Here is a 13468-nt window from a genome sequence, read left to right on the forward strand (position 1 = left end):
AAAGTTATGATGAGCACTTAACCCGCTTCATTTTGGTCCACTACCTACGACGACCGTTACAGGTAATTGCACTCACCTGGTGTCTCCGGTCTGAATCAGTCTCTGTGCATAAGCAGAGCATGAACGCTAGAAGTGTTTTGGCCCTCCAGGACCGGAATGAAACAGTCCCAGCCTAGAGGAACCAGGGAGACTGGATACAAGTAAGGCAATGCAGGAGCTCCTACAGTTCTTCAGGATAGCTGTTTTCTAAACTCACTTTTTGCATTGAGACAATCATTATGAACGTGGAGCACCTAGACCACATGAAAGGAAACCACTAATATGGAAAGTCTGGAAATACTAGAGACTTTTGTAGGGGAATAAAACAGCTATTGGGTTACCTAGGCTACGTCCCCAATGGAAACCTATTCCCTTTGCAGTGCACTACTTTTTGACCAGGGCCCAATGGGCTCTGGTCAAAAGTTATGCACTATATATGGATTAGGGTGCCATTTATGACACTTCCCTGGAGTATAAAACATGAGATTGGGTCTGCTGATAGTCAGGTGTATAATATATTACCATAGAGGTGTGGGAGCATGCTGGCTCCATTGATAAAGTGGAGAGGTGGCTGGTGCCAAGTACTAAAGACACACGCACACACACACACACGCGTGCACACACACACACACACTTAGGAATAGAGGCCCTGCAATATATCAGCTGAACTACATCCAAATGGCCCTGTAAACATAAACCATCACATTCCTGCCCTGAAACATAGAAACATACACATAGCATTGCATCATGCTAATTATCTTATTCTTGTTACTTGTAAAAATGTAAACATTTAGAAAAATCTTGACGACGGTAACACCCAGTCGAAGGGCTACAAGGGCTAGGTTTGATTAAACATAGTGCTTGACACTTATGAAGGAAATTGAGCAAAAATTCTTGGGAAATTACTCCGGCTGTTGCTTTAGGAACATAACCTTTATGAGTCAATTATCACCTAGAGAAGCTGGCACAGCTAGATGGTAGACCTACTGCTGTTGCAGCAGCATTAACGTTAACCATTAACAGTGTTCAGCTTTCTGCCGTTCTGCCCTTGAGCAAGGCAGTTAACCCCCAACAACAACTGCTCACCGGGCGCCGATGACATGGACGTCGAATAAGGCAACCCCCCCACACCTCTCTGATTCAGAGGGATTGGGTTAAATGTCGAAGACACATTTCAGTTGAATGTACATAAGTGTGCGTGGTGTGTGTGTGTGTTCAGCTATCCAAGTCTGCTTTGTTTCATGGCTCAGTTCTGGACTGTTAACAATACAAGATATCCTTTACCTGGGGACAAACAGGAAGCCACTATAAAATGCCCTATTGACTGAAAACAAACTTCTATACACTTGTGTTTTTTATTTTAGCTTTGTCCATACAGAAAATCAGGACATCCTTTGTCTGTGTCCCATGATTGCCTCCCAAATGGCACCCAACTCCCTTCATACTAGTGCACTACTTTTCACCAGACCTCTATGGGCCATGGTTAAAAGGAGTGCCCTACATAGGGAGTAGGGTCCCATTTGGAACGCATCCAGTGAACCATAGGAACGGCAGTGAGTGGAGATAGATACAGTAGATAGACAGACAGAGCGCTCGGCCATTGTATGACAGTAACCATTGTTTGTCCCAAGAAGTGACTCAACAGAACTCATTAAAGTATTACATGTTGTTTCCCATAGCATGTTAGCTCCTCAGGGCCCCAGAGCCCTGCAGGCCCAGTTAAACAAACACACTATTAGGAAGACAAATTACATTAGCCTTTCAAAAAGGGCCCAGAATAAGCCATTAAAGAGGAAAACAACCACATTTGGGTTAAGTTCCAAATGGCACCCTATTCCCTATGCAGTGCACTACTTTCGACCAGGGCCCATAGGGCTCTGGTCAAACGTAGTGCACTATGTAGGGAATAGGGTGCCATTTGGGTCGAATACAAGGCTTTAAAAACAGCAGTAGGTGGCGGGAGAGAGACATTCACACTTGGTGTTTCCATATGGGAAACATTAGAATATTAAAAGCTTGCTCTTAACACTGCCAACCGCTCGAACCTATGGAGACCGTGTGAGGAGAGTAATGGAGAGTACATGTGCTGTACTGTACAGTGGTGAAGACAGCCAAAATCATGAGTTACTTGTGTGTCAGTGCTGTGACCCATGGACTGCAGAGTGTAGGGAGCTGGATCGCCAAGGATGCAGTTGGTTCCCTGTAATGCAATCCGACACAATTGGGGGTGGCTCGTAGCCTCGAGGTTAGAGCGTTGGGCCAGTAACTGAAAGGACACTGGTTTGAATCCTGGAGCTGACAATGTGATAAATCTGTTGCTGTGCTCTTAAGCAAGGCACTTCACCCCAATTGCTCCAGGGTTGCTGGACAATCGTGACCCCACTCGCTGTGGGTTTCTCAGGGGGAGTTGGAATATACCAGAAACACATTTCCATGACACACTTGAACAAGACACACCCACAAGTGTGTATTCGGACAAATATAAGCACCCCCATCCCCTGAATTATTATCATTATTAATTGAGTTGAACAATGAAGATATCAGATATCCTTTCTAGCAGCATTGAGAGAATGGTATTTTGCCATTTACCCCATCAACGTCGACCCGGTTACAGCTTTTTATTGAATAGTGTACACCAGTCCTGCTGCCAGTTAGTCTGGAGCCTCCGCCCATCTGGTGCGCACACACACACACACACACACACACACACACACACACACACACACACACACACACACACACACACACACACACACACACACACACACACACACACACACACACAACGAGGTGCAGCTCCAAAACCTTTTATTTCTACAAAAAAAAGCTGTTAAAGGCTTTTCCAACACTTGGTGTTGATAATTAAGCATCAAGGTATCGGCGTCTACATACACAGACTGCTTTATTAACAGCATATGAGTGTCTGTGGCACCGCCACTCTCAATCTGTCATGTGTTAGTTAGCTGTCAGATGGCTACATCAATGCAGCACCAGGGCAGCATACCAAATAGCACCCTATTCCCTTTATAATGTAGTACTTTTGACTAGGGCCCATGGGGGGGGGGGGTGTTATATAGGGCATAGAGTGCTTTTTGGGGCAGACTCCAAATCCCTCTATGACCTCCTGTAGCAGGTGGAGTTATCACGAAAGCCAGCCAATGAACAATAATGAATTGAATGTGTCGTTTCGTCTACCCTTTTGCCTGTAGCTACATCTGTTGAGCACCTTATAAACCTCCATGACTCCACAGTTGTCACGCAAACCAGTACAAAGAACAATAGTGAACGTCTCTTTACTAGCCCTTTATGTTGGGCAAGTGTATCATGATTCTAAATAGCCCTATCTCTGGTCGGTAGTTACAGATACATAGAAACGGATTAAAACTGAAACTCATCACTTTAACAGACAAATGGCAGAAAAAGCCCTGAAACTATCGTAAAGTGACATTTAGGGAAACTATTGTAAAGTGATATGAAGGGAAAGCCTAATGAGATGTATCACTTGTTCCGCTGTATCACAGTTATATTGTCCATTGTGTAAACTGGCGTGGCCTGTAAAGATGGATGGTTAAAGCCTGGCCTCGGCCTAATAGCAGGGTTATTGAGACGGGTCTAGCGCTCAGTCTTACAAAACAGGTTGGGGGGGGGGGGCAAGGGGAAATGGTGGGGTGATAATTGATGAGGTAAGGTGAGCTGGATTGTTTGGTGACAGATGGTGGGAAGAAGAGAGGGAAGGAGGGAGAGGGAGGGACAGAAGGATGGAAAACACTTACTGGGAAAGACACCTGAGACACACTCTCGCATTCCTGGTCTCGTACCGGCGCTGTGTCCACCCCGGGAAAACAACCTACTCCAGACAACCCACAAACACACAGAAAGAGTAAGAGTAAGAGTAATGCCATAGTTGACATATCGAGAGCTGACAAGAGGATACAATGGGTAGGTCCTATTAGCGGCATCCTAATAGTGCACTGTATGGGGAATAGGGTGCGATTTGGGATGCATGCATTGTGTACTATTAACTTACAGGAGATATCAGGCACAGGTTGTAAGTGATGGGGGAGTCCATGAGGCCCATTTCCATCAGGCATGTTGACAGCAGCATGCTCTGGGAGCAGGGGATGAGGGTGAGGAGATCCATGGAGAGGTCCATGTTGAGGTGATGCGTGCTGGGAGGGTCCATGGTGCTGGTCCTCTTCTGGTCTACTGGCATCTGACAGACTGTCCCCCTGCAGCCTGTAGAGACAAAACACAACTTAGATAACACACTCGACGACTACAGGCTGAACCACATGTCAAAACAACTCACACAAATCATCACACTTCACACCTTACAACCCCTAACTTAAAACAAAACATACACACACTTTACGCTAAACATCCACTAGCTTTCAGATGAGCACCATTCACCCGAAGTTGGTTTGGAGCCTTCGAAGGCACAACACAGATAACACATTCAACAACTACAGTGGGTCAAACGCTGAACACTTAACGCACGGCGCAAAGCACATACTTCCCTAACTCTACAGCTAGTGTTAACACAGCACACAAACAATTCACACAACCGTTAGCATTCAGATGAGCACCATTCACCCTCAGAGGATATTTAAACAGAAACAAACAATAACCCAACGATAGGAAACGCTCCATAGACTTCCAATTTCCACTGGGAACAGCACAGTGTGCACACTACAGTAGTCCAGCACCGTATCTGTTTCTCTACACACTAAACATCTGTATTCATCAGCATATCAAACTAGAAGAGCACATCTGGGATCAGGTGCCCCCCCTGTCCATGTAATATTTTTCATTCGGATCTAAATGGCTAAACTGATCCTAGATCAGTATTCTACTCTGATATGCTTAATAAATCAGGCCCTGACCCTTCTATGAGAGTCTATGAGGGGACAGTGGGAATCTATCAGTGAGAGGTGATGAGACAGAGCGGAACAGATAGGCTTCACTTGTCTAATCTACATCAGGGCATTGCGTAGGGATGTGGATATGCATCAGGGAAGGTACATCCAGACACAGTAACATAGCACACCAGTTTAGGAATTCATATCCATCCACTCATCACAACTACAGTTAGATAGAATCTGTAGAGGCAGAACTATACCCAAGCCAAACTCTGATAAAAGTCTTATCATGTATAGCTGAAGTATAAAATGGTGCAGCCTACAGTTCATTTTGCTCAGTTTTGGAGCCAAACACACTTTGCAAAATGTTTGTTAACAGGGGCACAACTTTCACTGGGGATGGGCATGTCCGTCCGTGTGTCCCCCCCCGGTGTGCTTTAGGACCATGGGTAGGCTGTTTGGAGTGTTTAGCCGACTGGATTAAAAAAAAGATCGATATTATGTCCCCCCCACTTCTAAAACCAAAGTTGCGCCCCTGTTTGTTAATGTTTGTGTCAGTTGTTCACGTCTACAAGCATATTCCTGTTGCTAGAAGCTTTCGAGAAATGTTAAATACTGTCTGTTTAGAATTCAAGTTCAATTTTATCCCTGACATTTAATATTCACCACTGCGGATTGTTGTGGAAACTAGTTAGCCAGTAGCTGTGAGGACTGAGCATGCTCAGAAATTAATATGCACGATGTTGAGGTGTGTTTTCCTGATCTCTATCAGTTAAATGTTTGTGATATTTATGTAAATGTAAATGTATTAGCCATTGATATTTAAACCAGTGACAGTATTGATTATTGACTGAGATATTCATGTTAATTGATGACATTTTGGATTACCGGTATTACGGTTTTAGGGTTGGGTTTTGAACCTGTTCACTCTGCCTAGTTTGAAGGCACTCTGCTTAGTTTGAAGGCACTCTGCCTAGTTTGATTTCACTCTGCCTAGTTTGAAGGCACTCTGCCTTAGAAGCCAGCAGCTTCAGTGAACGGTCCCTTAGTTATTTTGGTCAACGTCTGATGATGTACCTGTAAATAAATACCATCATTTTAAACCCGAATTCTGTCTGTCTACTGGTGCTTCACACCCCTGACAAGACTGTAGGGTCCACTATCATACACTTGCATATCCCATCTGTTCGTAATCATACCTGTTCATTGTCATGTTCAGCTTTGAACCCATATAGGCCTACCAGTACAAATCCTATCTATGGCATATCTCTAGGCCTACCAACACTCTCAGAGATTGGACAAAGAGCAGCACGCTGTGTCTGAAAGACAAACAGTATTCTAACAGGAACGCAAACTGAACACTCTGGCCTTCGCTTTGTGGTTGGACGTAGCTGTTCGGATAAAAATAATGTTAGATGATATTGCTTGTATCCCAAATGGCAGCCTATTCCCCATAAGGCTCTGGTTAGAGGTAGTGCACTATGTAGGGCATAGGGTGCCATTTGGAACACATATTTTTGATTCCCTCAGTGTTTCCTTCTTCTCCTATAAACAGTTTCACATCATCTGTACTCATGGTATTTATGTTTGAACAGTATATATTTAGTGGACTGTAAATCATACTATATATCATTTAATTGCACACTGCTTTAGTTGCGCATTCTTTTAGTTGCGTGCTATTTTCCATGTAATCAGAGGAAGCCATTAACTGGAGACAAAATAAATCTATTTTATTTTATTTTCCCTTTATTTAACTAGGCAAGTCAGTTAAGAACAAATTCTTATTTACAATGACGGCCTACCAAAAGGCAAAAGGGCTCCTGCGGGGACGGGGGCTGGGATTAAAAATAAAAATATAGGACAAAGCACACATCACGACAAGAGAGACACCACAACACTACATAAAGAGACACCTAAGACAACAACATAGCATGGCAGCAACACGTGACAACACAGCGTGGTAGCAACACAACATAACAACAACAACTTATGGTGTGGCATTCCTCCACAGCCACCACCACTTTGTACCTAAGTGATTATTGTAAGAATGAAAGATAACTTTTGAAATGCACAAATCTCTCTCTCTCCTATGTCTCTCACTCCTATGTCTCTCTCTCATCTGTCCTTCTCTCCTCTGTCCCTCTCTCCTCTGTGTCTGTCTCTTTCTCGCTCTCAAAAATAAAAAAGCCAGATATGCACCATCCCTGCTTTGAATGATGTGGTCCTCTGCATTTGGGCCTGACTACCATTCACAATTCCCTGAAAACATTCCATATAAGAAAACAAATACTCTAATAAGGCCTATTCCCGGTCCATGTATGCCACGGATGGTCTCCCAGGCTGTGACGACACACAGACACACATACGCGCACACACATACACACACACACAGTGCTTAGGGACAGGGTCTGGGATGAGTTAGTGAACACTGGAGTTTTGCAGCCAGAGCAAGGCCCAGCAGGCCCTGTTAGAGGACTGCGCCATGGGTCTGTAAAGCTGCTGCTGAAGTACAGGCATCTCTAACCACAGCTTGGGCTCTGGTGAAAGTAGTGCACCAGGCCTATATAGGGAATAGGGTGCCATTTGGGACTTGGGTAGGGACATGCAGCTCTAGCCACATCTATGGGCCAGGGACATGCAGCTCTAGACACATCTATGGGCCAGGGATATGCAGCTCTAGCCACATCTATGGGCCAGGAACATGCAGCTCTGGGGGGCCCAAAGCATTGTAAAACTATCAAATAAAGAAATCTCACGCTTTTGAGAAAAGGATTGAAAGGAAGGATGATCTTCGTTGTCTATCACTGTCCCTGGTAACATCTGCCTCCTCTAGGTAACGCCTTGGAACAGATGGGTGTTGAACACACCTCTGGGTAGGCTCCACTGGGTGTGACTGGTAGCACACAGTGCTGGGTGGGGCGCAGGCAGCGTTTAACAGTGCTGCAGTAAATTAATAAACACTCTCTGAGGTGTTACTATAGATTAATCACCTCCATGCTGTTGTTCCCCGGCTGGCATAGTGGTCTTGTATTTTTGTCTTTCACTTCGATGCCTCCCCGAGTAGAAAGTAAATGAGAGGTGGCTGGTGGAGGGAAACATAGGAGGACGGGGTCATTGTAATTGCTGGAATGGAATAAATGGAATGGTATCAAACACATCAAACATATGGAAACCACATGTTTGACTCCGTTCCATTCATTCCTGCCATTACAATGAGCACGTCCTCCTATAGGTCCTCCCACCAGCCTCCTCTGAAGTATGTATATGAAAGACATCTTGCCAGCCTTTGAGTATTGGGATAGCCAATTTACCCCCCCCCCCCCTCTGTCACACACCCACTGTCTCCCTCTCCTCTCTCTTTCTCTCTTCCTTTCTCCCCTCTCTCTCTCTCTCTCTCAATCTCTTTCTCTCCCTCTCGCTCTCTCTCGCTCTTCCTCTTTGTATCAGCACTTACCTTCAGTCTACATTCCTCCAGATCAAGAACAGAATATCATATCTTAAGTGCATTCCAAAATGTGCTTGTTGTCACAAGACCGCCCTGCGCTGATACCAGTCTCTATTATCACCTCTGTTTCATATTTTCTTTTTTTTAGATCACTTGTTTTCTTTTCCGGCACGTTTCCTGTTTATCCTCCCTCCCAGCCCAATGTTATGCTCATGTTTCTGGGTGTTGGGTGCAATAGGGCCCAAGCGGGCATGACTCTGCCCGATGCCAGGGTGAGATAATGGGGTGTTACACAGGTCAGACGCCAGGCACACTCCTCCATCCCCCCTCCTTCCTTCCCTCTCTATTTGGGTTTTGTCCTCTTTCTTTTTCTTTTCATTTTTCATTCATCCACGCTGCTTATCTGTTTGGTAATGCGTGTCTAAGATGGGCAGATGGGTTTCTCATGATACTGAATGTTATCAGAAAGTTTGTAGGCAGATTGTTTACCACCTGAATGTTTAAAGTTCAATAGTTTATATCTATGGCTTATAATGACTAAGCCAGCTCCCGGATCACACTGGGTGTATAACAAATGGCACCCTATTCCCTATATAGTGCACAACTTTTGACCAGGGAATAGGGTGCCATTCTGGACGTATCCACTGATGTTGTAGCCGTATCTGGAGCTAGCTTTGGCTCTGTGCAAATATCTCTCTCAGTGAAATGTCAGACATCTGCTTTCTCCCCCTCTCCGTCTGTTCTGTTCCGGCCAAATTCCTTTAACCTGACCACTAGATCCTCTAGAGGTTTATTGGCTGACGAGCTCTGGTTGTTTTAGATGGTGAGGGATGGGAGGGAAGGGAAGGGCCCTAAACAGATCACACATCACTGGCCTGGAAATGCCTTGGACAGACGGCCCAGACCAGACCGGCTTCATTCCAGATGCACGGTACTGTAATATCAGAGGTTATTTAAACACACGCACACACAGACCAACACACACAAGCACAAGCACGAACACACACACTGTGTTCTGTGGTATGAGCAGTGTGTTCAGCAGACATGCCTGTGAACAGGGCGCTGTAAAGACAGGGGTCAGAGGTCAAACGGGAGCAGAGCGTGAGAGAGAGATGTGCGTGGAGAAGGAGAGAGAGAGAAAGTAGCAAAGAGAGAGAGAGAGAGAGAGGCTGGCTCTCACCTCTAACAAAAGCTTTACAGTGTGTGCTTCAGACCCAACCATGTCTCAATGGGATTCCCAGAAGTGCCTGTGAAACCTCTCCATCCTAATAATAAACCTGCTTCTCTGGAGCCTAGCATATGTGGGGAGGGAGATAAAGAGTTTCTACTGGGCTAGTATAGTAACAGGGAACTGGGATAGTATATTGACAGGGAACTGGGCTAGTATACTAATAGGGAACTGGGCAAGTATAGTGATATCATACTACACCAGCTCCGACGCTTGTCTAAGGTGGCAGGGTTTGCAAACTATTACAGACTACAAAGGGAAGCACAGCTGCGAGCTGCCCAGTGACACGAGTCTACTAGATGAGCTAAATCTTCTATGCTCGCTTCGAGGCAAGCAACACTGAGGCATGCATGAGAGCATCAGCTGTTCCGGACTACTGTCTGATCACACTCTCTGTAGCCGACGTGAGTAAGACCTTTAAACAGGTCAACATACACAAGGCTGCGGGGCCAGACGGATTACCAGGACGTGTGCTCCGGGCATGTGCTGACCAACTGGCAGGTGTCTTCACTGACATTTTCAACATGTCCCTGATTGAGTCTGTAATGCCAACATGTTTCAAGCAGACCACCATAGTCCCTGTGCCCAAGAACACAAAGGCAACCTGCCATGAATTGAAGTGAAACATGTTGTGCTTTGAAAGGTTGGTAATGGCTCACAACACCATTATCCCAGAAACCCTAGACCCACTCCAATTTGCATACTGCCCAAACAGATCCACAGATGATGCAATCTCTATTGTACTCCACTCTGCCCTTTCCCACCTGGACAAAAGGAACACTTATGTGAGAATGCTATTCATTGATTACAGCACAGCGTTCAACACCATCATCCCTCAAAGCTCATCACTAAGCTAAGGATCCTGGGACTAAACACCTTCCTCTGCAACTGGATCCTGGACTTCCTGACAGGCCGCACCCAGTGGTGAGGGTAGGTAGCAACACATCTGCCACGCTGATCCTCAACACTGGAGCTCCCCAGGGGTGCGTGCTCAGTCCCCTCCTGTACTCCCTGTTCACCCACGACTGCATGGCCAGGCACGACTCCAACACCATCATTAAGTTTGCAGACAACACAACAGTGGTAGGCCTGATCACCGACAACGATGAGACAGCCTATAGGGGGGAGGTCAGAGACCTGGCTGGGTGGTGCCAGAATAACAACCTATCCCTCAACGTAACCAAGACTAACGAGATGATTGTGGACTACAGGAAAAGGAGGACTGAGCATGCCCCCATTCTCATCGATGGGCCTGCAGTGGAGCAGGTTGAGAGCTTCAAGTTCCTTGGCGTCCACATCAACAACAAACTAGAATGGTCCAAACACACCAAGACAGTCGTGAAGATGGCACGACAAAGTCTATTCCCCCTCAGGAAACTAAAAAGATTTGGCATGGGTCTTGAGATCCTCAAAAGGTTCTACAGCTGCAACATCGAGAGCATCCTGACTGATTGCATCACTGCCTGGTACGGCAATTGCTCGGCCTCTGACCGCAAGGCTCTACAGAGGGTAGTGCGTACGGCCCAGTACATGGGGTTAAGCTGCCTGCCATCCAGGACCTCTACACCAGGCGGTGTCAGAGGAAGGCCCTAAAAATTGTCAAAGACCCCAGCCACCCCAGTCATAGACTGTTCTCTGTACTATCACATGGCAAGCGGTACCGGAGTGCCAAGTCTAGGACAAAAAGGCTTCTCAACAGTTTTTACCCCAAGCCATAAGACTCCTGAACAGGTAATCAAATGGCTACCCGGACTATTTGCATTGTGTGCCCCCCAACCCCTCTTTTTACGCTGCTGCTACTCTCTGTTTATCATATATGCATAGTCACTTTAACTATTCATTCATGTACATACTACCTCAATTGGGCCAACCAACCAGTGCTCCCGCACATTGGCTAACCAGGCTATCTGCATTGTGTCCCACCACCCACCACCCACCACCCGCCAACCCCTCTTTTACGCTACTGCTACTCTCTGTTCATCATATATTCATGGTCACTTTAACCATATCTACATGTACATACTACCTCAATCAGCCTGACTAACCGGTGTCTGTATGTAGCCTCGATATTTTAATAGCCTCGCTACTGTATATAGCCTGTCTTTTTTACAGTTGTTTAATTTTTTTACTTACCAATTGTTCACCTAATACCTTTTTTGCACAAATCAAAGTAAGCATTTCACTGTAAGGTCTAAACCTGTTGTATTCGGCGCACTTGACAAATAAACTTTGATTTGATTTGATAGGGAACTGGGCTAGTACAGTGATAGGGAACTGGGCTAGTATAGTTATAGGGAACTGGGCTAGTATAGTGATAGGGAACTGGGATAGTATAGTGATAGGGAACTGGGCTAGTATAGTGATAGGGAACTGGGCTAGTATAGTAATAGGGAACTGGGCTGGTATAGTGATAGGGAACTAGACTAGTATAGTAATAGGGAACTGGGCTAGTATAGTGATAGGGAACTGGGCTAGTATAGTGATAGGGAACTGGGCTAGTATAATGATAGGGAACTGGGCTAGTATAGTGACAGGGAACTAGACTAGTATAGTGATAGAGAACTAGACTAGTATAGTAATAGGGAACTGGGCTAGTATAGTAATAGGGAACTGGGCTAGTATAGTGATAGGGATCTGGACTAGTATGGTGATAGGGAACAGGGCTAGTATAGTGATAGGGAACTGGGCTAGTAAAGTAATAGGGAACTGGGCTAGTATAGTGACAGGGAACTAGACTAGTATAGTGATAGGGAACTAGACTAGTATAGTGATAGGGAACTGGGCTAGTATAGTGACAGGGAACTAGACTAGTATAGTGATAGGGAACTAGACTAGTATAGTGATAGGGAACTGGGCTAGTATAGTAATAGGGAACTGGACTAGTATAGTAATAGGGAACTGGGCTAGTATAGTGATAGGGAACTGGGCTAGTATAGTAATAGGGAACTGGGCTAGTATAGTAATAGGGAACAGGGCTAGTATAGTGATAGGGAACTGGGCTAGTAAAGTAATAGGGAACTGGGCTAGTATAGTGACAGGGAACTAGACTAGTATAGTGATAGGGAACTAGACTAGTATAGTGATAGGGAACTGGGCTAGGATAGTGACAGGGAACTAGACTAGTATAGTGATAGGGAACTAGACTAGTATAGTGATAGGGAACTGGGCTAGTATAGTAATAGGGAACTGGGCTAGTATAGTAATAGGGAACAGGGCTAGTATAGTGATAGGGAACTGGGCTAGTATAGTAATAGGGAACTGGGCTAGTATAGTGATAGTATAGTAATAGGGAACTGGGCTAGTATAGTGACAGGGAACTAGACTAGTATAGTGATAGTATAGTAATAGGGAACTGGGCTAGTATAGTGACAGGGAACTAGACTAGTATAGTGATAGGGAACTGGGCTAGTATAATGATAAGGAACTGGGCTAGTATAGTGATAGGGAACTGGGCTAGTATAGTGACAGGGAACTAGACTAGTATAGTGATAGGGAACTGGGCTAGTATAATGATAAGGAACTGGGCTAGTATAGTGATAGGGAACTGAGCTAGTATAGTGACAGGGAACTAGACTAGTATAGTAATAGGGAACTAGACTAGTATAGTAATAGGGAACTGGACTAGTATAGTAATAGGGAACTGGGCTAGTATAGTGATAGGGAACTGGGCTAGTATAGTGATAGGGAACTGGGCTAGTATAGTGATAGGGAACTGGGCTAGTATAGTAATAGGGAACTGGGCTAGTATAGTGATAGGGAACTAGACTAGTATAGTAATAGGGAACTGGGCTAGTATAGTAATAGGGAACTGGGCTAGTATAGTAATAGGGAACTGGGCTAGTATAGTGATAGGGAACTGGGCTAGTATAGTGATAGGGAACTAGACTAGTATAGTAA

At 45.2% G+C, this 13468-nt stretch overlaps 1 protein-coding gene across 2 annotated transcripts in view; it reads right to left on the reverse strand.

Annotated features, from left to right (window-relative positions):
• cssa29h8orf34 (chromosome ssa29 C8orf34 homolog) overlaps window positions 1–13468 on the reverse strand; it is a 170877-nt gene that overhangs the window by 38181 nt on the left and 119228 nt on the right. For both annotated transcript variants that reach the window (XM_014181035.2, XM_014181034.2), the window contains exons 9-10: window positions 4067–4275; window positions 3813–3886 (exon numbers count right to left, since the gene is read on the reverse strand). In XM_014181035.2, the coding sequence (XP_014036510.1) occupies window positions 3813–3886; window positions 4067–4275 (283 nt within the window). The remainder of the gene's footprint in view (window positions 1–3812; window positions 3887–4066; window positions 4276–13468) is intronic.

Source organism: Salmo salar, chromosome ssa29, assembly GCF_905237065.1.
Source record: "Salmo salar chromosome ssa29, Ssal_v3.1, whole genome shotgun sequence".
Lineage (NCBI taxonomy): Eukaryota > Metazoa > Chordata > Actinopteri > Salmoniformes > Salmonidae > Salmo > Salmo salar.